At 38.6% G+C, this 25,001-nt stretch overlaps 2 protein-coding genes and 1 long non-coding RNA gene across 9 annotated transcripts in view; 1 reads left to right on the forward strand and 2 right to left on the reverse strand.

Moving 5' to 3' along the window:
* Nucleotides 1–9,755, reverse strand: part of TRIM37 (tripartite motif containing 37) — a 171,726-nt gene extending 161,971 nt beyond the window's left edge. For all 4 annotated transcript variants that reach the window (XM_070478548.1, XM_070478547.1, XM_070478550.1 and 1 more), the window contains exons 1-3: nucleotides 9,353–9,755; nucleotides 7,522–7,623; nucleotides 178–218 (exon numbers count right to left, since the gene is read on the reverse strand). In XM_070478548.1, the coding sequence (XP_070334649.1) occupies nucleotides 178–218; nucleotides 7,522–7,623; nucleotides 9,353–9,373 (164 nt within the window). In that variant the 5' untranslated portion in view covers nucleotides 9,374–9,755. The remainder of the gene's footprint in view (nucleotides 1–177; nucleotides 219–7,521; nucleotides 7,624–9,352) is intronic.
* A 111-nt stretch (nucleotides 9,756–9,866) lies between these two features.
* On the forward strand, nucleotides 9,867–17,963 carry LOC139038998 (uncharacterized). The gene is made up of 2 exons (XR_011492096.1): nucleotides 9,867–10,094; nucleotides 17,884–17,963. It is a non-coding gene; the product is annotated as an uncharacterized lncRNA (long non-coding RNA).
* SKA2 (spindle and kinetochore associated complex subunit 2) overlaps nucleotides 14,734–25,001 on the reverse strand; it is a 30,257-nt gene continuing 19,989 nt past the window's right edge. For 2 of the 4 annotated variants that reach the window (XM_020901283.2, XM_070478555.1), the window contains 3 exons: nucleotides 19,819–19,995; nucleotides 16,574–16,681; nucleotides 14,951–15,041 (listed from right to left, as the gene is read on the reverse strand). In XM_020901283.2, the coding sequence (XP_020756942.1) occupies nucleotides 16,580–16,681; nucleotides 19,819–19,995 (279 nt within the window). In that variant the 3' untranslated portion in view covers nucleotides 14,951–15,041; nucleotides 16,574–16,579. Of the gene's footprint in view, nucleotides 16,413–16,573; nucleotides 16,682–19,818; nucleotides 19,996–25,001 lie in introns of all 4 variants that reach the window. The other 2 variants (XM_020901284.2, XM_020901285.2) reach the window with 2 other exon arrangements.

Here is a 25,001-nt window from a genome sequence, read left to right on the forward strand (position 1 = left end):
TCAGATAAATTAGTCTGCACTTCTTCAGACAGATAAGACTGCTTATGTTCTTTTCGACTGTATTCAAAAAGAGAGGAAATGTAGCAGACTGCAGAAAGAACTTTATGAGTATTAGGGCACTCTCTGACCCCATCACCTTACTACTTTCCAAATTCACAATCATAGTAAAATGCTTACCGGCAATGAGGACATTGGGCTCTTTGCTCTGTCAGCCAGCGCTAAGGAGGCAAAAGAATTAGATTTTGATTGCAGAAACACCATTAATTTGTACATATTGAGTACTTACATACAAAAATTAATGAGTTTACCTCTCTAGTGTCTGCATTAATTATAGAGGTACTTACAGAATAGCAGGCAATCTGTCTCCTCATTATCATCGTGACAAGAATAAATTTTCAAAGGGACAGAACTCATCCCAAAATAATTATTAAGAAGCTCTTCTCTCATAGGAAAAAAAAGGGATCCTAGGAGTCTGAATCTCACAGGGAAGATAAAATAATCTCCACAAAAATAATAACAACACTGTCACTTCCACACCCCAAAATAAGCCACTATGATGATTTACTTCTAACTGACTCATCATAAAATCTCCGAGGAATTTTAAGGTACTACTAAATTCCTTTTTGAAAAGCAAACTAATAGTAAAGTATATGCATTACAGATATAAAATTAGAAAAATATAAAATAAGCAATACAGCAAAACTCTGTCATAAGAGTTCTACAGTTCAACAATTTGAACATCTACATATCCTGGTCTCTTCATAATTATAAAAAGGTTTTATAAGAGAATAATATTTCTACTAAACCTCAAATTCTATTACTACAACTATTTTAGTTATTACTGGATAGGGAGCAGTTTTACACGATCTACAAAGAAGATGCTAAGATTTTCTGAATATATTTCCAAAAACAATAGCTTCATGGTTAAATATTTTGTTTGAATTACCTGGTTAATAGGTACTGAGGTAAATAAATAATCCAATAGCTATGTACTCCCCAGTATCTACTATTTCTGTTTATTCCTTCCTGTTTCTATGAAAGAACCTAAGTTTTTAAATAAAGTCAAATAACTCAGAAATAAAATTCCCAAGGAATCCTTGAAGAACAACAGAAGGTAAATAGGGGGAAAATCTACATCACAGAACAGAAAATAAAGCTGTAAGAAAAAGAAAATAGATCGAAAAGGATTCCATTCTTAATAACCTTGAACATTATTTCTTTGGTCCCTGAGCAAAGCCAGATTTAGGTCATGTTTCTTTCCCTCAAACAATGCTCTGCTAAAGTCACAGCACTCCTCCAGAGGTAGTCTCAGCCCAAACCTCTCTAGGCTCATCTGAACGCTGAAGAATTGATGCTTTTGAGCTGTGGTGATGGAGAAGACTCTTGAGAGTCCCTTGGAGATCCAACCAGTCAATCATAAAGGAAATCAACCCTGAATATTCATTGGAAGGCCTGATGCTGAAGCTGAAGCTCCAAATACTCTGGCCACCTGCTGCGAGGAGCCAACTCATTGGAAAAGGTCCTGATGCTGGGAAAGATTGAGGGGAGGAAGAAAAGGGGGCAAAAAAGGATGAGATGGTTGGATGGCATCAACTCAATGAATATGAGTTTGAGCAAATAATGGGAGACAGTGAAGGACAGGGAAGCCCTGGAGTCCTACAGTCTACGGGGTCGCAAAGAGTTGGACATGACTGAGCGACTGAACAACAACAACACACAAAACCCACAGCACACATGATACTCCACGGTGAAACACTGAACACTTTTCACAAAGTTAGGAGGACTCACATTTCCTGATTTCAGTGTTTACTAGTTACGGTAAATCACAACAGTTCGGTACTGACGTAAGGACAATGAAACAGAATAGAGAGCCAAGAGATAAAACAGCAAGGAACAAATATTCTTTGATTCCATTTATATGGGGTACTTAGACTAGTCGGATTCCAGAGAAGAAGGAATAATGGTTACCAGGGATTTGGGGAAAGTATAATGGTCCAAAGTAATAAAAGTACACATCCTTGTCTTTTTCTTGATCTCAAGGGAAAAGTTGAGTTACTACTACGTACCTGTAAGAATGGCTAAAATTCAAGACTGAACATACCAACTGTGGGCATTAACATGGAAGATCTGCAACTCTCATACACTGCTGGTAAGAATGTAAAATGATACAACTATTTTAGAAAACAGTCTGACAATTGGTTAAACATACACCTACCATATGATTGAGCCATTTCATTTCTACTTACCCAAGAGAAAAGAAAGCTTAAGTTCATTCAAGGACTTGTATACAAATGTTCATAGAAGCTTTCTTTGTAAATACCAAAAACCAGAAGCAACTCTTATGTCCATCAATAGGTGAATGGATAAACAAATTATAGCTAGGCATACAGTGGAATGCTACTTTGCAGCAACAAAAAGGAATAGTACTGTTAAAACACCACAGATGAATCTCAATTTTTGCTGAGCGGAAAAAAAGCCAAACCCTTAAGAGTACATATTGTAAGGTTCCATTTGTATAAGATTCTACAAAATGCAAACTTATCTAAAGTGATAGAAAGCAGATTCCTGGTTGCTTGAGAACAAAACAAGCAAAGGGAGGCATTACCAAGAGGCAAAAAGAAGTTTGGGGGATTACAGACGTGTTCATTATCTTGATTGCAGGGATGGCTTTTCAATGGAAACATTTGCCAAAACTTATCAAATTGTGTATTTTAAATATGTGCAGCTTACTGTATGTCAAATATACCTAATTTTAAAAGACGGAAAAATGGAAAACAAAGTCAATAATTATAGGCAAACAAATTGCTACCAATGCTGAAAAATAAAGAGGGGATTAAAAATAAATTTTAAAAATTAGATGAGAAAGATGTCAGTTAAAAAAAAAAAAAAAAGGAGAAAATACGAAATAGAAACAGACATTGAGAAAAAAATCAGCTGAGTGCAGTGAGAGAAATGGAAACACAGCCAATGTTCCTGCCTCCTGGTACACGTGTGGAGGCACCAGATATCCTCGGCAGAGTGCCGGCCTGGGAGGAAGTTCACTCTCAGACTGCCATCAACCACCAGGTGACTTCGGACAAGTCTATTCATGCATCTGAACGTTAGTGTGTTAAAATGACACAAGAATCTGGCCTGTTAGAGATAGTTCAAGCTCTGTGGACAAAGGAACAGAGATGGGATGGAAAAGAAAGGAAGGCATTCAAATAAACAATATTACAACTTGGTTGTGTGGAGCTCTCAACATCTCAAGGACTTTGCTTCTGTAATTATCCTGTCTCTCTAGTATCATTATGTATTCTCTACTGGTTTCATCCCAGAAAGATAAAAACCTCCTAAAAGATAACTCTCAACACCCCCCTTCAATTCATTGCCTTATTTCTCCCCTTTACAGTAAGATTCTCTGACAGTTTTTATACTCACTGTCTCTTTCTCCTCCCCCTCTGACATCAAATTTTCCCCCACTGGTCCACTGAAATTACTTATTAGGGTCATCAAAAACCTACTTATTCTCAAATCCAACTGTCAATTCCCAGGCTACAACCATATGACACGGCTAAATCACTTCTTTTTGAAACATGTTTCTCATCTGAATTCTGTGATGTCTCACTCCTGGCTCCTTCTTAATACACTCTGCTGAATCCTCCTTCTCCTAACACTTGAACTTTGAGTGACCCAGAGTTCAGACCTAAAAATCTCTTCCCACAGGAAGTAATCTGGTAATCTCATCTAGTCCCCTGCCTTTAAATATTAACTATATGCTAATAATTCAATCCAGTCCTCAAATCCAGATTCATAGTTCCAACTGTCAACATCTCCAATTAAATGTATAATAATCACCTCAAACCTGACATACTAAAAGAAAAACTTTATTTATACATTAAAAGGGTGAATTTTATGGTATGTGAATTATATCTCAATTTGTTTAAGATTTAAAAAATACAAGTACTGTAATAAACTGAACTAGTTCAAAATTTTCAACTGTAGTATCATGGTCATAAATTGGTTTAAGACAGAACTATATTTAGTTATATTGCTCTCACTAGCAAAAACAGTGTTTTTTGTACTGTTAAAAGAACAACCCACAACTTCTATAGCCTACTCAAATCTGTTCCTCCCCCAGTTTTCTCTGCTTCAAAATGGAAAACCATTCATCCAGATGCTGTAAAAACTTTCCTCATATCCCATCTCTATGAAAACCCACTGATTCTACCTTCAAAACAACAGAAAAGCCCTATTTTTCACCACTTCTGCTGTTCCCCTTCCAGTCTAAACCACCAATCACCATTCCATTCCTAAGGCCCATCCTGACTGTTCTCTCCACTCTCTCAACCATCTGCCAACAGTCCACTTTCCACACAGCAGCCAGAGTGAAAGCTTTCAGGGCATCAACTACTTCAAATCACTCACCAGCTTTCAATAGATAGCAGCACACCTAAAATGAAACCCAAGGTCTTTACCAAGGCTCATTTCCGTTCCCTCTCTGCCTCTGTCCACTCTGCTCCAAGTACACTGGTTTCTTTGCTATTTCTCAGCACACTAAACGTATTTCTTTCTCAAGGCCTTTCCCCTTCTGATTTCTCTGCCTGGTGCCTTCTTTCCCAATTATTTCCATCACTCTTCCATTTCATCCTGGTCTCTGCTCAAATGTCATATACTCAGAGACATTCCCAGATTACCCTACCTAAAGTAGCTACCAACCTGCCTGTGCCCTCCCAAAGTCCCTACTCTAAACCCTTAACCAATTTCACTTTTCTTTATGCTATGAAGGATATCTAACACAGCTATTTACTTTTTTGTATATATCCTAACTAGAAAAGAATCCAACTCCTTGAGAAGTCAATGCCTAACTCCAAGCAGGCATATAATTAATCGCCATTGAATAAATGAACAAATGGACGGTGTACTTGGGAACAAGACAACTCTAAGAAAAAGGTTAGAACCAGATTATCCAGATGGTCTGAATATAAGGTTAATGTTCTTGGACTTTATCCTTCAGGCAATAAATCCAAGGCTTCTGGGAGAACAAAAAAAGAATGGCATTACTGGAAAACATCAACACAGCAGCAGGATACAAAATGGACTACAGATTAAACATTTAAGACAGATCAGTTAGATGGTAATTGTAATTATCGAAGCATGAGGTAATAAGTATCTGCAATTCTCTATTAAGTGAAGTGAAGTGAAGTTGCTCAGTCATGTCTGACTCTTTGAGACCCCATGGACTGTAGCCCACCAGGATCCTCTGTCCATGGGATTCTCCAGACAAGAATACTGGAGTGGGCTGCCATTTCCTTCTCCAGGGGATCTTCCCAACCCAGGGACCAAACCCGAGTGTCCCACATTGTAGGCAGATGAGCTACCAGGGAAGCCCCATTAGGATGCTAATAAAAAGAATGGAAAGGCAGGACAAATATAAATGACACTAGGAGATAATAGGACTTCCCTGGTGGCTCAGATGGTAAAGCATCTGCCTACAATGTGGGAGACCCAGGTTCAATACCTGGTTTGGGAAGAGCTCCTGGAGAAGGAAATGGCAATCCACTCCAGTATTCTTGCTTGGAAAATCCCATGGACGGAGGAGCCTGGTAGGCTACAGTCCATGGGGTTGCAAAGAGTCAGACACGACTGAGCAACTTCACTTTCACTTTAGGAGATAATAACTTAAAAATCATTGGTGTCAAGAGGTTTTAAGTTTGAGTTCCTGGTAGAAAAGAAGAAATAAAAAAGTTCAAGAGAGTCAACTTGAGAAAATAACAGGAAGAATTTGATTTGAAGCAAATCTCAAGATGCTGGAAGGACAATCAGGTATGACATTTATAAGGCAATGTTGAAGGAAGATTTAGAAGCCATGCAAAAGTAAACCAAATTTCTCAAAGTAGATGAAAAATTCCCAGACACTTCATAAAAGAGAATGCCAGTGCAATATTTAAGAAATACACTCTTGTAAGGAACAGGATGAGGAAAAGGTAACAGTAAAGGAATGAAGGATCAGTGAGGAATAACATAATAACCAGAGGTCATCTATATAGTGGTATTTGTATCTTTGTATTTTTGTGCTCAGTCGTGTCTGACTCTTTGCTCCTCTGTTCATGGAATTTTGCCGGCAAGAAAACTAGAGACAGTTGCCATTTCCTACTTCAAGGGATCTTCCGAGTCCCAGGGATCAAATCCATGTCTCCTGCTTCTCCTATGTTGGCAGGCGGATTCTTTAGCACTGCGCCACTTGAAAAGTCCATGTATACTAGACCTTCATCAAAAGAGGTGAATCCAGATCCACTTTATCAATTAACTACAGTGATAGAGGCCACTTAAATCTATCTCTCTTCAGCTACACCGTTTATAAAACACAATATGTGTATGAGTTGTTATTTTTAGAATACAATAAAATAGCACAAGTGGAGAGTATATGTTAGTTTCTAAATTAAACCTTTTAGCTTACTTATCTCATTTAATGCCACAACGATCTTGTGGGACAGATATTGTTATCCACATTCTATTGTTTGAGAAAACAATGCAAAGATCAAGTCTCTCAGTTATGAGTGGGAGAAGCAGCATGGTATGTAACCTAGGCCTTCTGCACATGTAGTATAGTGCCAAAGAACACAGGCTCTAGAGCCAGACTGCCTGGCTCTATCATTTGCTAACTGTGTGACTGGAAGCAAATGATTTAAGTGTTTCAGATATTACTCTTTGACTAAGGGATATTTATCTTCCTCAGGCAGGAACAGGGAACCACAGAGAAAGTTTGAGATGAAGAGTATGTTACATGACTTTGACTTTCTCAATAAAGGAAATTATCTACTAAGAGTAATGTGGGCAGGGCAGTTTTCAGCTATGGCCTGCGAATGTGCACTGAATTCCTACATACAACCAAAATAATCTCTTCTGCTTTACATCTTAGGCTTTCTCATAATTTTGTTGTGGGGTTCACCGACATTTAATTTTTAAAGCCATCAGATTATATTCACCTTTAAGGTCTCTTTTAACTATAAGATTATATGACTTTATTCTTTGCTTTTGAACCCATTACCAGCTTTTTCTCTATCTTACCCATCAAACAAGTATAAACTCTCCCTCTTGAGTCTCGCAGCACTTTGTAAGTGCCTCTTTATGACACTACACATTCCTCAATATATTAACACAAAGTCCATTCTCTTAATTAGATTTAAACTCCTGCAGGGAAAGTGCTTCCATCACTGATCTTGGCATCCTCAACTCCAAATACAATGCAGGTAAGCACTTCATAAGTACTTGTTAAGTGTGCAATGATTTAATAATGTAAATATACTAAAGTTACACTGGGTTTTGGTTTCCAGACATTTCAAGGCAGTTATCACTTGATTATTCATTTCCACAGAGCTTAACAATATACGTTGACAACCTCCCTATTAATGAACATTCATTTAAGACATTTTTAAAAGGGCATGAAATATCAAATTTTAAGAAGATATAAAAAATGGTTAATTTTTACAATATACCCTATATATGCTAGATGCATGTAAAAAGAGGTACATAACTTACCCTAATACAGCTGAAACAACAAAGCTTGGAGCAATGAGGACACAAGCGCGCGTCCCGCAACTTCTCCATACAAATGAAACATCGGAAAACCTCAGCAATGCTCTGAAAATAAAAAGATGTTAAAGTTCACCAGATTCGGCTACTGAATCAAGAGTATAAAGCATGTCTGCAATAATCCATTCAACATTCACATTTATTTTGGATTCACAACATCTCAGTTTCAACTATATTCCATATACGCTTGGTTAGTCAAGGTCCAGGTACCTCAGAACATCTCCTGAGGGAAAGAATGCCTCCATTTTTCTAAGCTTCACAATGATCCTAGTATAAGCAAAGAACATGGAATTCAGACATAGACTTCTGCACAAATATTCCCACTGAAACAATAAATATAATGGAAGAATCTGGCTACAGCCCAAAGGTCAAAATATTAAATTACAGGAGTTAACATAGATTATGATAGCCACTGGAAAAATTTTTGAAGTTTATGATAAAAAAAACCTTATGATGTGTAACAAAAAAAAGGCAACCTATAGGACTGAATGAACATTATGAACTTGCAGCTTTTTCTGCAAATTCCCCAAGGGGAGTGGATTGTGTTTATAAATTTTTTAAGTATAAAAAGATCCATTAATGGCAGCATACTTTGATCAAAAGGGAAACTATGTAATTCAGAATCCAGAAATCTGAATTTCTGCCAAGATGTTCAAACCAACTAGCAATTTATTTGAGCCTGAAATTCTGCCTGTACTGAGAATTTGGTGGCAGCTCTATGAAGGCTTTAGGAAGAAAAAAAATTACAGAAATAGAAGGAACAATATTATGTTTGCTAGTTTCAGATGAATCAATTTAGGAAATATCTGGCAAGAAAACAGATATAATTAAATGTACGTTATTACATATTTTAAGTTTATTTTTACAGTACTCACATTTATTTTTACTCCATTTCAGAGGAATTAAAAGGCTTCTAAAAACAAAGGTAAGGTTACAAAACCTTTATTATACTTTTACAAGAGGAATTAAGGAGAAAATTAATCATGAGCCTAACCATGACTCTGCAGGACCAGAATCTGTGAGATGCAGACGCTGGGGGGGTGGGGAGATGGGACACAATACGACCATTGGATGAACTAGTTTCAAGTGGAGTACCCAACTAATATAGTTGTTCCTAATTAAGAATCAAGGATTTAGTATTTTAGTAATTGGAAAGTTCAAATTTTGACAATTATTAATAGCATATAATTATGTCCAATAAGCAATCTTTTTTTATGTTCCTAGCCTTAAAGTCAGTATCCCAGACATTTGAAAACATCGTTTACAAGACTCAGATAAAAAGAACAGGTTGCTCTAGAAAACTACAATCAAACAGGATAGTAAGTATATCCTCATTCAATCTGGGAAGGGCAGATGTCTACAGAATGTACCGCGGAGAAGGGAATGATTACCCATTCCGAGGGAGATTCGGATTCGCTCAGAAACTCGTGAGAACTGGCCGCGAGTCGCAAGGGCACAACCATGTAAAGAATTTGCAGTTTTGCGCTGAAAAGGCTGTAGTTTGCAAAAACCCCGTTGGGATGAGTACCAGTGCCAAGACATCCTGAAAACGCCCGGATACGCACCACCTGACTGCGGGAAGCGTCCGAGCATAAGGCGCCCTTGAAGGCTGCAGAGCGAGCACGGCGTCCCCCGCACTGGGTCAGCCCCTCCACAGCAGCAGCAGTGGGGCGGGGGTGCCCCATGAGAGGGTGGACTAGGACGGGGCGCCCCGAATACAGAACGCTCAGCGGGTGACGAGGAAGACTAAGCCACCACCCTCCTCAAGCCCCCTCACCTCCACACTCTGTTCATCCATTGCCCCCTTCTCTCGGTGGGTCCCTCGGAGACCCGCGGAGCCCGTGATCTGACCGATTAGGCGCCAGCCCGAGGTCGCCAGGTCAAACTGCCCCAGAGAACCGCCAGGCGCCCGCCTCAGGGGGCTCTGACGGCCGTCACACCTGCGCGCCCCATAGCTTCACGCTCCGCGCCAGCTACCCCCACTTCGCCATTTTCATCCGGGCGCCAGCCCCTGGGCGCGGTGGGAGGGTGAGCGGTAGCCCGCAGCTCCTCTCCTCCCGGCTCAGCGGCTCGCCAACGACTGCGAGGGAGTCTCGGCCCACGTGACGCAGGCGCGCGCGTATCGAACCGCTGCCGGAGTCCGGCGGCGTTGGTCTCCCGCGAAGAAGGTGCTGCAGGGAATTCGCAAACACTAACGGTAACCAGGGCAGCGGAAGGCGCGGCGTGAGGAAAGGCGCGGCGCGCGCGCACGCATGCGCGCAGACCGCTGCGCCGAGGGAGCGGGCCTGAAGCCGGCGCCTAGTTCCCGCGGTGCGGGAGCGCACACGAGATTTGGCCGTTCGAGGCCGCCGGGTTGCGTGCTTTCGGTCTGGGTTAGCGCAGGCGGAGGAGAGCGCGGCGCTCGGCCGCGACACGCCCCGTCGGGGCGGGGCTCCACTCGTCTCAAAGTTCTGAGCGCCAAAGGCGGGAGCCACCTGGAGAGCTGGGGGGAAATGCAGACTCGGGAACCACACCCCTAGGTATTCGGGTTCTAGGGTGGGGCTCCACGAAATCAGCATGTTTCTGCTACTCTCGCAGATTGGGCTGCAGGTGTCTTGTGGCCCGCATTTTGCAAAACTGGTGTAGAGGACTCGTGGCTGGTGATTCTTGCTCGAGGAGCAAACGCAGATTCTGATTTTTAGTACTTCCGCCCCAACTACTGAAGCAGAGCTCCAGATCGTGAAGCCTGGAGCGGTCATTTCAGTGTCGGGAGTGGGCGGGTGGGACCTTGTATTGCGTCGCCGGCAGACTCCGCCATGCAACCACTGCCGCCATGCATTGCTTGGGACTTAAGGTGAGCTAGCGCCTTAAGACCGGAAAGTGCAAGGGTTTCACCTGTGTTCAACGTTCCTGTACCGGCGTTCTCCTTTCTACAGTTTTCTAGGTAAAAAAATGTTTAAAGATTGCAGGAATTGAAGGTGTGAGACGAAGGATATACATAAAATCCTTCATTTAAACTAAAATGTCCCTTTCCAGTTTATTGCAAACTGTTACACCTAACCACACTTAACCTAACTGAATGCACCTGAAGAGAGAATCAGCAATAATTTAGGAAGTTGTTAAATATCAAGGCATTTGGACTTTCTTGTTAAGTAGTAGGCATAACAATTTTTTCTTTAATGGCAGGAGCCATGGACAAAGATATAATTTAGGAATAATTGTGCCTGAAAAATCCTTTCACCAAAAATTATTTATGGCCTTGAAACTACATAGAGGTGATACTTGCACATCTTTTATACTAAAATGCCTTCAACTGTACATTTTAATAATGGTTAATTTTTACCTCAAATTTTTAAAATGCTTTAATATTAAACAGCTTATTTAATTACTGGATCAAAATGTCTGGCTTCAAAATGTAATCGTTAATAAACTATATGTGCACCTGTGGGGGGAAAAAGCTTGTAGGACACAGTACTATATTACTTGGTATTCAGAGTAATGAGAAGGGGTCTTTGCAACCCTGTAGAGCAGAAAGCAAAAAAGACAAATTACAATCTATGATAAATATTAAAATAGGTTCTTGTACTAATAGATGTATCTGCGCAAGAGCCCCAAACTGTTTAAGATTAATTGTAATAGTTCACAATAGTGGAAAATTAGAAAACCTGAACAAATGAGGGGTCATTGCTTGTCACCAAAGTCAGATACTGGCTAACTTAAGCAAGAAGAAAACTTAGTTGGGAGGATGCTCAGCTACCCTGTGTGGTTGGGAAACCTGTGGTCAGCTCTATTGGAATTCCTTAAGGGCATACCTTGCCATCCTCCTCTTTTCCCCCTTTCCCCCATCTCCTCATTTGTCTATTGTAGTGTGCATGCTAAGTCAAGTCTGACTCTTTGTGACCCCCATGGATTGTAGTTTGCCAGACTCCTGTCTATGGAATTTTTCAGGCAAGAATACTGGAATGGGTTGCCATTTCCTCCTCCAGTGAATTTTCCCAACTCAGGGATGGAACCCAAGTCCCCAGTGTCTTCTACACTGCAAGCGGATTCTTTATCAGGGCCAGCTTAAATGCCTGTCAGTGAGGAACTGGTGAAAAAAAATTATGGTAAATTCATATGTACAGCTGCTCAAAAGAACAGCAGATGTGTGACATGAAGATACATTTAAAATGAAAAAAAAAGACAAGTGCAGCTACAGTACAGTGTAAGCTGTCAGCCTATTTTTGTTTAAAAATGATTTTTGATTTGTATATATATTATAGAAACATCTGAAAAAGTTGGAATTGTTTGGGAGAATAGGCATACTTATATTTTTTTTAATTTCTTAAAGTTATATTTAAAATACAACCTAATACTTAGGACATAAAAAGACTAATAGTCACGTGTGTGCTGTTCTTAGTTGCTCAGTCATGTCCTACTCTTTGTGATCCCATGGACTATAGCCCACCAGGCTCCTCTGTCCATGGGGATTCTCCAGGCAAGAATTCTGGAGTGGGTGGCCATGCCTTCCTCTAGGGGATCTTCCCAACCCAGGGATCGAACCCAGGTCTCACACACTGCGGGCAAAAACTTTACCAAGGAAGCCCTAAGAGAATAGTCACATAAGAGAAAACAGTCATCCAGATGAGAAATAAAAATGGTCTAAACCAGATAGAAGAGTGAAGGTAAAATGAAAGTTGTATACAATAAACATTTCAAAAGTTACAGATTTGATTAAGAATATAAAGAAATGGATGCAAACCTTAATTCCAGCTAACAGAATAGTGGCTATTAACAAAATTAAATCACTTAAGTATTTTGGACACATTCAATTTGAATATTCAGGTCAAGGTTTTTATTGGAAATTTGGACCTAGGACTTCTTGGTGGCTCAGACAGTAAAGAATCCGCCTGCAATGCAGGAGACCCAGGTTTGATCCTTAGGTCAGGAAGATCCCCTGGAGAAGGGAATGGCTACCCACTCCAGTATTCTTGCCCGGAGAATTCCATGGACAGAGGAGCCTGGCTGACTACAGTCCATGGGATTGCAAAAAGTCAAACACGACTGAGCAACTAACACTTTCACTCCTAGTGGAATAACTTATACTTGGAAATCATTCCCCAAAGAGGCAATAAATGAACCCAGGGAAATAAATGAATATATAAAGTGCAGAGAGAACAATTTTAAAAGCGATGAGGGGTAGAACCAACATTTTAAGGTAACTTATGAAGGAACTCAAAGGAAAAACATCATTTTTCCCCCCTGATTGAAAGCAAAACACTTTAACTCCAGTAACTTGTTAAGACCACTTTGTGATACCACCGTTTTTCAATGCCACCAATCAACATCGCATCCCAGAGTCATATCATGACAGGAACTTCCTCAATATTACTTCCCTGAGAACTGAAGAAGAGTAGTATATATTACTAAGGTGTGACTTATTTGTAATTTAAAGGTTAGGGTAGTTTCTGTGCTCCAAATATTCAGAATAGACAATTTTAACTGAAGCTACTCTTCCAACCCTGTTTGTCAGCTATTATAAGTTTGTTAATAACATAACAGAAAAAATTCTTATTTACATAAAAGTATAATTTCATAACCTGCAAACTAACATTTGATTCACTTCTCCTGTCTTTCAATATCTTGTTTTTATTACATATGTGGAAATATTTATTGAATTACCAAATATCAAACCTTAACACTTCACCGTCTCATTGTCCTTCCAGTCATCCTGACACACACAGGTTAAGTGGTTTGCTTAGGCTTATACAACTAGAATTTAAAACCTGCTTTACATCTCCAGTATCTGCTTCTCCAATATCTGCTTCTCCTCTCAACTTTTTAGCATAGCTTCAGCGTTTCCCAGAACATTAACAGTGATAATTTAGTGGTAACTCGACCTCCTAGTGTATACCATCATTTACTTACTTACTTGCCATTTAAAAAAGGAATAAAATAGAGACACCGGTGCACACACCCATACACATACACACAAAACTGGTAAACAGCAGTTGCAACAATCCTCTCATTTCCATTTCTTAGCTTTCACATACAGTAATTCCGCTACACATGAACAAGTTCCATTCTGAGAGTGCGTTCCTTAAGTCCAGCTTCTTTGTTAAGTCCAACAAAGTTAGCCTAGGTGGCCAGCTAACAGTCAGCTATATAGTACTATACTGTAATAGGTTTATAATGGTTTTCACACAAATAATACATATGAAACAAACACAAAGAAATAAAACATTTTTAATCTGAAAGTACAGTATGTTGAAAAGCACAGTAGTACAGGACACAGGGGCTGGCATCGAGTGAACAGGCAAGAAAAGTTTCTGACTGGAGAGGGAGGGGAGGTGGGAGATGCTAGAGCTGAAGGGTCATCAGCAACAGGACAGAAGGCAAGCTGCGATTTCATACCTGCAGTTGATGGCACAGGGTCTGGTTCCTTGCTGGATTCAATTCTGTCTACCTTCTTGAAAGAACAATCCAGTAATGTCTGAGTGGTAGCTCTTTTTTTCTCATCATAGATGCCACGGTAGCACTGAATTACATTCTGAATGGCCGCTGCAACCTTCATGTACCATCCTACATTCAGGTCCTATGCCTCAAAACCTCACAGTGCCTCCTCAGACAGAGCTAACTTATGCGACTGGAGGGGAAAACACACGTTTACGTCTTCGAACGTTCACAACTTGAAGGTTCATATATAGAGATTTACAGTAGAATGAACTGAACAAGTACAGTAGTAGAGACTAGAGGGGAACAAAGGTATATTTCAGGTCCCTGAAATATGACAGGGGCAATCTGAAACAGCATTAGAAAGCAGAGCTCATGCTCAACGTTGGCAGGTGGAAGGAACAGGACAAGAATAAAAGTGAAGCTGTCACAGAAAAGCCAGCTTTCTACTAAGTTAGGTATTGTGGGAGACTGTCAAGTCACATGTTAGCAGTCTCACCAGTAATGTGACCCACATCTGCAATCAGAATTTTCAACAATAAAATTATTTACATATGTATAACATAGTACAAATATTTTTCTAACCTTTAATTTCCCAAGCATGTTCATTCACATCTGACTGACTGATAGTACATAATATTCTTTTGCAATAGGTCAGTCAGGACATTTGTGTTATCCCAGTTATACAAAAACAGATATGAAATGGTGTTGGGACTTGCTTGCCTGAAATTACTAAGCATGTGTGCATGTATTTTAAAAATCTCTTTATTTCCATTCTGCCCCTTTGGCTGAACTTTATTAATACAATATCTGCCCTTCTCTTGTATCCCCCTCTCCTGTGGAAGGCATCACTATCCAGTGACCCAAGCCAAATCTCCTTTGTCATCTCCCGACCAGTAGTCATCAATGTTAACAAGACATCTTCCTAAATTTCTGGGATTGATTTCTTCCCCATTAGAGTTCCTTTTTGCAAGTCCATTTCTTCCTCAGAAGTCTGACATGTGAGCTCTTAATTGCTCTGCCGCAGTTTTCTCTTCTTCAGTCAGTGGTAACAGCTAAAAAACAAATGACAAAATCTTTATTTCAGAAAAGCTTAAAAGAACAAGGTCCTATCATATAACACAGGGAATGATATTCAGTATCCTATAAATCATGGAAAAGAATATGAAAAAAAGAATATATATAGATGTATAACTGAATCACTTTGCTGCACAGCAAAAATCAACACATTGTAAATCAACTATACCTCAATAAGATAAATTTTTTAAAAGTTAAATAAAATCTTTAAAGCCTGTTAAACTAATTTCTGCTTTGTAACACCAATAAATGTTTCCACAAGTTCACAAGAGGTATGTAGTGACAAATTTGTAAAGGCAAGGAAAAAATATATATTAGCTACGTACATACAAGTTACTTTGATATTTGAGTTTCCAAGGAACTCGCAATTAAAGAAACAAGACAAAGAAATCAAACAATTTAAGGACTGTAACAGAACCAAAGAAGTCACATCTGAACACCATATTCTAAAAGTATTTTGAAAAAGAAGTGTGAAAAGACATAGTCTGGAAGTTTCTTCAGAAGTAGAGACTTGGGTTAAATTTTGAAGGATAATTAAGATGCTTTTATCTGCAAGTAACAAAGACACATATGAAAATGGATAAATAAAATACATTATCACTGCACAATAAATACATAAAAAGGGCAGGTTACAGGGCTGGTTTATTAAACAGCTCAACAATGTAAGGACTCAAGTTTTGTCAATCTAACAGCTCTGATATCCTTTATTCTCAGGCTGACAGGAAGGTGGCTCCAGGTATCACATCTGTACACAATGTTTAGAACAAGTAAAGCTTTCTCTTCCCAGGGGTCTCTCAGCAGTGAGGAAAACTCTTCCTAATTTCCTATTTCCAGACTCCACCTCCTCATATATCATTTGGGTTACAAACCCATTCATGACCCAAAGTAAGTTAAAGGAAAATCCATTCCCCTTGCCAATCAAGCATATCCTGAAGTTAAGGATAGGGCCACTTTCACCTCAGGCATGAGTCTGTGAGGAACAGCACACATCTCAAGAAGAGTCAGTAATGTCTTACACAGGAAGGGAGGACATGCTGAGAAAACAACCAGCAAACCAAATCCACAAAAGCGGGTCAGCAGCAAAACCAAAGGGGAGAGGAAAAGCCGAAGGGAAGTTGAAAGGGGCTTTCATAGAGCGCCAACAAATAGGCTAGCTGTAAAAAGAGTTAATGAGGAAATAATAGGAGGTAGGACCTCAAGAATCACTCACATGGTTACAAATCTGCCTAACTATATAGGTCATCTCTAGAGAGACTGTCAAATCGGGAACACCTCATACCCGCAGGATCAGAATCTCCAGCGCAATGCTGTCCAACAGACCTCTCTGTGATCCTGGAAATGTTCTGTATCTGCATTCATGAAGGAGTATATTAATTTTATTTTTAATTACTTTTTAATTTTAGTTCATTAATATACAGCCATATGTGGCTATTGGAGACCCCACCTGGTTTGGCTCCTCAAGCCAACCATTTGCCCAAAATGTTCACATGGATAAAACAAAAACACTTACTGCAACTCAAATAGTGACAGAATTTCCCTCTTCTATCTGAAAAACAGGATATGATATTATTCTGGCAAGACTTTGTTCTCCATGAGTCCATGTTTCTCTTTGTGATCTCTGAAATTCAAGAGATTTCAGACCATCTGTTTAATAAAACTTCAAAGAGTTTTTCCAGGAATTAACTATTCTAAAATACGTAGATATTTTTCTTCTTTAATACAAATGTTTCAGAGCTTTGATGGAATAACATACATTCTATCTTTAATGCCTTTTCAATTTTCTATTTATTGCTATATTTTTGTTTGGTGGGGGGACTGTTTTGCTATTTTCTATTTGGAACAAATTTGGTCCTTTTTTCTTTTGACAGTCACCTTTACAACTAACTATATTTAAACGTCAGTGTCTTAATGGCAACTAAAAAGATCAGGAAATTAATATGTATCCCTACCATCCACTTCCTTTTCTGTTCTCATCTCCCTATTTATCATTATCAATTCAAGTTTTTTTACTATTATCAATTTAAATATATATTTTCTACCCTTCCAAATGAAAAACCACTCACCTTGATAAAAATCATAGCAAGATAATAACAGAACAGTTTTACTTTCTGTTTGCATTCTCTTGTTTATAAACAATGGACCATTTGCTCTAAGTAGACATCCCTTTCTTGTTCTTCATGTTCCCCAAATAACTGTAAAAGCCCTTGCGGTTACTCTAGGAATTTTCAGAATCCTCAGCTGATAACTATTCTCACAGTTCTGACCCTATGTCTAATATACCTCTTTTATACATGAAATTCCTTTACATGTTCTTTAAACTCTGGGTTCATAGAACTATTTGAGCCATATAATTATGGTTATATAACTCTTTATAGATGCCATCCCCTTTTCTTCCGCATTTCAATCATAAAAATTTTCTCTGAACGTTCCACTATTAATACTATCTCATTTTTAAACTAGTAGGCACAAGACCAACCATATCCAACATTTCCCAGCTTGGCTACAGTTGATTCTAAAACATGACCTCCTTTACCTTTAGCCATTTCTCCTATTTTTTTTTTAATGTGGATCATTTTTTTTAAGTCTTTATTGAATTTGTGACAGTATTGTTTCTGTTTTATGTTTTGGTTTTTTGGCTGAGAGGCCAAGAGGCACCTGAGATCTTAACTCCCTGACCAGGAACTGAACCTGCAGCCCCTGTACTGGAAGTGAAGGGTCTTCTGCCAGGAAGTCTCCATTTCTCCTTTTTGTCATTATCTGATCCAAAATGAAAAAGTTCCCTTAGCTTTCTACCTTTGATATAATTATTGCTCATTTCAGATAACAGAAGGACTGGTACTGAAGCTGAAACTCCAATCCTTTGGCCACCTGATGTGAAGAGCTGACTCACTGGAAAAGAATGATGCTGGGAAAGATTGAGGGCAGGAGGAAAAGGGGACGACAGAGGATGAGATGGTTAGATGGCATCACCGACTCAATGGACATGGGTTTGGGTGACTCCGGGAGTTGGTGATGGACAGGGATGCCTGGCGTGCTGCGGTTCATGGGGTTGCAAAGAGTCAGACACGACTGAGCGACTGAACTGAACTGAACTCAGATAACTAAGTGAAAGCCTTTACAGATATTCAAATGATTTGAATCCCTGGCTCAGTGGTAAAGTATCTGCCTGCAATGCAGGAGACAGTGGTTTTTGATTCCTGGGTTGGGAAAATCCCCTGGAGAAGGGAATGGGAACCCACTCCAGTTCTTGCCTGAAGAATTCCATGGACAGAGGAGCCTGGCAGGCTATCATCCATGGGGTTGCAAAGAGTTGGACACGACTGAGTGACTAATATACATCAATATCATTACTACTTTTCTGTACTACTTTTTTTAATCTCAGAAATATGCCATCTATTTATTGTATCCAATGAAAACAATTTTTAGTAAGTATTCAAAAAATCATTTTTGTCTTTGTTCAGTCACCCTCATTTACCATGCTTCAATTAATTCATGGATTTCTATACATACATGTTGATGTGTACATTCAGAACTACACTTAATCTCTCTTCAAGATTTGTTTCCTGGGAACAAATTTATGGACTTCTATTGTCAAGTTCTGATCACATACAGTGAAGAATATGTGACTTGGTTTTATTTATAAAAGGTTATCACATATATACTTCCGTTTTGCATTTTATTAATTAGCAGGTGATGAAACACCACTCATACTGTTTAAATGCCTACTCTCTATTCCCTCTGTGCCCCTTTTCACTGCCTTCCCCTCTTGCACTATTCATTTCTCTATGACAGATACATTTATGACCTCATTTTATGATTTTAACCAGGCACTGTTCTCTTTTCTCCCATTGGTAATACAAAGAACTCTTGATCTAATCAACCTTTGAGAGTTACTCCTGCTACAAGACCATAATTCAAGTATCTTAAGCCATAAATTAGTTCAGACTTGGCAAATAAATACCATGTATGCTGCCCCTATCGACACAGCAGATAACTTTTTGGCCATGCCCAGACACAGCTCCTTAAACAGCATTCTAAGCAGTTACCACCAGTTAACTGACTAGAATAAGCACCAGAAATTAAAACCTATTGGACATCTTTTGTCCAGATAATTAAATTCAACTCTGATTTCATCTGCATTAGGCTATCTTCTTTCAAAAGCCCCCAACTTTGCTTAACAGTAAATGAAAATGCTGCCAATCTCTTCAATTGGCTGTTCAAGATCTTAGTGCCTAGGTTAGCAGCTCATATTCTTTTTCCTACTCCAACATATCTGTAGAGTTTTACACATCAGTGACAGAGGATCACAATTAGAAAGATTCTTATACTAGATGAGAAGAGGTTGGAGAATGAAAGACCAGGAATGAAGGTTAGGCCTACCCAAGCTAATCATCCCAACTGAAAAGGAGAATGAAAAAACAGTCACTGGTATAGATGCTTTCTAGATTTCTCAGTCTCATTAGTTCTTATAGAGAGCAGCAGAACTGGTAGATTTAATAAGTGTTAGCAAGTTTTTTCTTCTGCTGTTGCTACATAATCCAAGAAAGCATGCCCCTTCACTAACCATGTCAAGTCCACATGCTCATTTTAAAATAAAAGGAGATAAGAGATCTTATACTTCAGGGAATCAAGAAAATCTCATTATCAATAGTTCACACTGTTGAATTTCAAAATGAGAGTTACTGGGGATTTATCTTTCAGTGAGAAATTCAGAATTAAAATTCTACAAATCCAGCCAATCACAGAAAGCATTACCTCCAGGTCTGTTTCCTTCTGCAGTTCTTGTATCAAGGTCATAGTCTTATTGAAAGTAGCACAAATGCGGCTTTTAGTCTCTTTCTGCTCCACAGAAATTGGTTTAAAGCGAACATGCAAAGTCTGATATCGAGACTTTATTGCTGACAATTCCTTTAAAAGTGTAACTGGATTTTTCTACATTAGGAAAAAATTAGTATATATTAAATCTGGAAAGGAAAAATAAAGCTTCTTTTAAGAATTAAAATACATACAACACATGCTACCATCCATTTAATAGAACACTATAAAAAACTATGCAACTGTGTGACAGAGAATGGGAGGAGGGGAAGAAAGAGAAGTATAAGACCTAGATACTATTCTCAAGGAATTTAAAGCCTAGGTACAGAAATAACCCTTCTCACATACACATACATACACACACACACACACACACAAAATAGCAATATTAAACAGCAAATAATGTCATGTTAGATACATAATATTTGATGTACAGTTCATAATAATTACACAGTACTTCTAAGATACAATTCTAAATGTTATTCAGAAGGTGATTAAAGGAACTATTTTGATTTGCTCTTATAGAAAAGACAAGTTGAAACCACTTATCATAAAATTCTTCAATACACTGTCATGGGGCTAAAGTATGTATAAGCACCAATTCAAGGCACACCTCACTATACAAAATGCATGCCAACTCAAGCAACTGTATTTATAAATTATATTAGTTTTTCAAATTTATTTTCAATGTAAATAACCACTATTCCATAAAAGACATTTCAACTGTGACAGTTCAAAAGTGACATTTCTGCCACTTAATAATTCTTCTCATTCCTTCGTGGTTCTTTAGCAAACTCTCCAACTCTAGGTATTCCAAACTTTCTCCATTCCTACCAGTTCCCATCCACTCATTCTTGGCACAAGATCTCACCCCAACTACTTTACTGAGAAGACAGAAAACACCTGGGAGTTTCTATTCCTGCCCTTTCACCTGAAAATGAAAACATCTACTCTGATCCTTACTCAGCTCCTAACACTACTACTATTATTGTCTCCTCCCCATATCCTCCAGAACCTTAAAATTCCTATATTTAAATAACCTATTCTTATCTCCCTTTATACAGACTTCAAATATACATAGATTGTCCCCACACTGAGGGGAAAATAACTCCTCTTGACTCTTGTTTCAAAACCAGTGTCATTTTTCTCACTCCATTTGCCACTAACCTTCTAGGTCCTATAATAATATACTTCCTCAGTTTAATAGCCCATAGACTGCAATCCTTTGCCAAATTATTGTAAACAATCAAAAAGTCAGACTTGTCCTATAAACTTTTTAAACGTTTTATTTTCTATTGGGGTACAGCCAATTAACAATGTTGTGATAATTTCAGATGAACAGTCATACATGACTGAAGGGATTCAGTCATACATATACATGTATCCATTCTCCCCCCACCCCCCCCCCCACCCATCCAGGCTGACACATAACATTGACAGAGTTTCATGTGCTATACAGGAGGTCCTTGTTGGTTATCCATTTTAAACATAGCAGTGTATACAAGTCCATTCCAAACTCCCTGACTATCCCTTCTGCCCATCCTTCCCCTTGGCAACCATAAGTTTGTTCTCTGAGTCTGTGTATCTGTTTATGTTTTGTTAATAAGTTCACTTATATCATGTCTTTTTAGATTCCATATATAAGGGATGTCATCAGATATTTCTTCTCTGTCTGACTGACTTCCCTCAATATGACAATCTATGTCCATCCATGTTGCTGCAAATAGCACTATTTCATTCTTTTTGATGGCCGAGTAATATTCTATTGTATATATGTACCATATCTTCTTTATCCATTCCTCTGTCCATGGGCATTTTGGTTGCTTCTGTCTTGACTATTGTAAACAGTGCTGCAATGAACCCTGGGGTACATGTATCCTTTTGGATTATGTTTTTCTCTGGACATACGCCCAGCAGTGGGATTGCAGGGTCATATGGGATATCTAGTCTTAGTTTATTAAGGAACCTCCATACTGTTCTCCATAGTGACTGTACCAATTCACATTCTCACCAATAGTTAGGAGGGTTACCTTCTTTCCACACCCTATAATAATCAAAAAGTCAGACTTGCCTTATAATTTTGATATCCCTCTTTTTGCCTCTCCTTATTTCCTTCCTATTCTAATCTTCTTAAAATGAACTCTTGATTTCCACAGAACTATACTATCTTGATTGAAGGCAATGACAACCCACTCCAATACTCTTGCCTGGAAAATCCCATGGACGGAGGAGCCTGGTAGGCTGCAGTCCATGGGGTCACGAAGCGTCAGACACGACTGAGCGACTTCACTTTCACTTTTCACTTTCATGCATTGGAGAAGGAAATAGCAACCCACTCCAGTGTTCTTGCCTGGAGAATCCCAGGGACGGGGGAGCCTGGTGGGTTGCTGTCTATGGGGTCACACAGAGTTGGACACGACTGAAGCGACTTAGCAGCAGCAGCAGCAGCATACCATCTTGATTATCGTCTCACTCTTTAAATATTTCCTTTGTGTGGACCCTACCTCATGGCTACAGGCAGAGGCTCAGTTCATGGCCCTCCTTTCTTCCTTGGAGGTTTTTTGCTAAGCTTTTGAAGATGGAAATAATAAATAAAGATAATTCTAAACACAAATGAATCAGAACAAAAAACCCAATTTAAAGACTGTTAATTCTACAAATAATGATCAAGACCTACAGCATGAGCAGCAGAAGTAGGAAAAGGACAGAAAAGAGATGCTATTAAAGAAAAGTTAGGAAAACTTAGTAGTATCTTTGATAGGGGCAAAGAAATAACAGATGACACCAAATGTGTAGTCTGGAAAATTGTGTATATGAGGTAACTAGAGTAATAAAGTTCACAGAGACAGAAGGTAGAATGGTAGTTGCCAGGGATTGGGAAGAGGAGGAAATGGGGAGTTATTATTTAATGGATGCAGTTTCTATTTGGAAAGGTGAAATCAAGTTCTGGAAATGGATGGTGGTGATAGCTGCACAATGATGTACATGTACTAAAACCATGGAACTGCACACTTTAAAATGGAAAAAATGGTGAATTTTATCTTATATATTTTATAATTTTATCTTACATATTTTAAAATTTTATCTTACATATTTTACAACTTTTTAAAAAAACCCAAAAAACTGAGAATGCATAATAGTACAACTGCTTTGGAAGACAATGTAGTAGTTCCTCCAAATATTAAACATAGGGTTACCATGTGCCCAGGAATTCCACTCTTAGGTATATACCCAAGTGAAATGAAAGCAAACATCCACACAAAAACTTGTAATGAATGTTTATAGGAATATGATCATAACAGCCAAAGGAAACAACCAAACTGATATTAACTGATCAAATAAATAAGAAAATGTGGTATGGCCATACAATGAAATATTATTCAGCAGTAAAAAGGAATGAAGTACTGATTCATGCTACAGCCAGGATGAACCTTTAAAACATGCTAAGTGATATCCAGAAAAGATGAAAACTCTAATTTGAAAAGATACATGCACCCCAATATTCATAGCAGCACTAATAGTCAAGACATGGCAGCAACGTAAACATCCATCAGTAGATGAGTCGATAAAGATGTGGTATAAAATGGAGAAAAGACAGTCTCTTCAGCAAGTGGTGCTGGGAAAGCTGGACAGCTGCGTGTAAATCAATGAACTTAGAACACTCCCTCACACCATACACAAAAATAAACTCAAAATGGCTTAGACTTAAACATAAGACACGACACCATAAAACTCCTAGAAGAGAATGGAGGCAAACCATTCTCTGACATAAATCACACCACTGTTTTCTTAGGTCAGTCTCCCAAGGCAGTGGAAATAAAAGCAGAAATAAACAAATGGTACTTACTCAAACTTATTAGCTTTTGTACAGCAAAGGAAATCATAAACAAAACAAAAAGACAACCTATAGGATGGGAGAAAATATTTGCAAACAATGGGACCAACAAGGGCTTAATTATTGCCAAGATACATAAACAACTCATACAACTCAATATCAAACAAAAACCCAGTCAAAAAAATAGGCAGAAGACATAAATAGACATTTCTGCAAAGAAGACATACAGATGGCCAAGAGGCACATGAAAAGATGCTCCATATCACTAATTATTAGAGAAATGCAAATTGAAACTACAACAAGGTATCACCTCACACTGTTCAGAATGGCCATCATTAAAAATCCATAAATAATAAATGCTGGAGAGGATGTGGACAGAAAAGACCCTCCTACACTGTTGGTAGGAATGTAAATTGGTGTAGCCACTATGGAGAACAGTACGGAAGTTCCTCAAAGAACTAAAAATAGAGTTACTATATAATCCAGCAATCCTACTCCTGGGTGTATATCTGGAGAAAACTCCAATTTGAAAAGATAAATGCACCCCAATATTCACTGATTATTTACAATAGCCAAGACATAAAAGCAACCTAAATGTCCATCCACAGATGAATGGATAAAGATGTGATATATGTATACAATGGACTACTACTCATCTATAAAAAAGAATGAAATAATGCCATCTGCAGCAACATGGATGGATCTATATAGATTTTCACACTAAGTGAACTCATAAAGAGAAAGACAAATATACAATATCACTTACATGTGGAATCTTAAAAACAATACAAATGAAGTTATTTACAAAACAGAAACAGACTCACAGATGTGGACAATCAATTTATGCTTACTAAAGGCGAAATGGGGTGAGAGAAGAATAAACCGGGAATTTGGGATTAACAGATACATACTATTATGTATGTATTATGTATTCTACAGTACGTGAACCATGAACTTCCAGATGTTCAAGCTGGATTTAGAAAAGGCAGAGGAATCAGAGATCAAATTGCCAACATCCGCTGGATCATCAAAAAAGCAAGAGAGTTCCAGAAAAACATCTACTTCTGCTTTATTGACTACACCAAAGCCTTTGGCTGTGTGGATCACAACACACTGTGCAAAATTCTTACAGAGATGGGAATACCAGACCGCATTACCTGCCTCGTGAGAAATTTGTATGCAGGTCAAGAAGCAACAGTTAAAACCAGACATGGAACAGACAGGTTCCAAATCGGGAAAGGAGAACTTCAAGGCTGTATATTGTCACCCTGCTTATTTAACTTATATG

The sequence above is a fragment of the Odocoileus virginianus genome, chromosome 17 (assembly GCF_023699985.2).
Source record: "Odocoileus virginianus isolate 20LAN1187 ecotype Illinois chromosome 17, Ovbor_1.2, whole genome shotgun sequence".
Classification (NCBI taxonomy): Eukaryota; Metazoa; Chordata; class Mammalia; order Artiodactyla; family Cervidae; genus Odocoileus; species Odocoileus virginianus.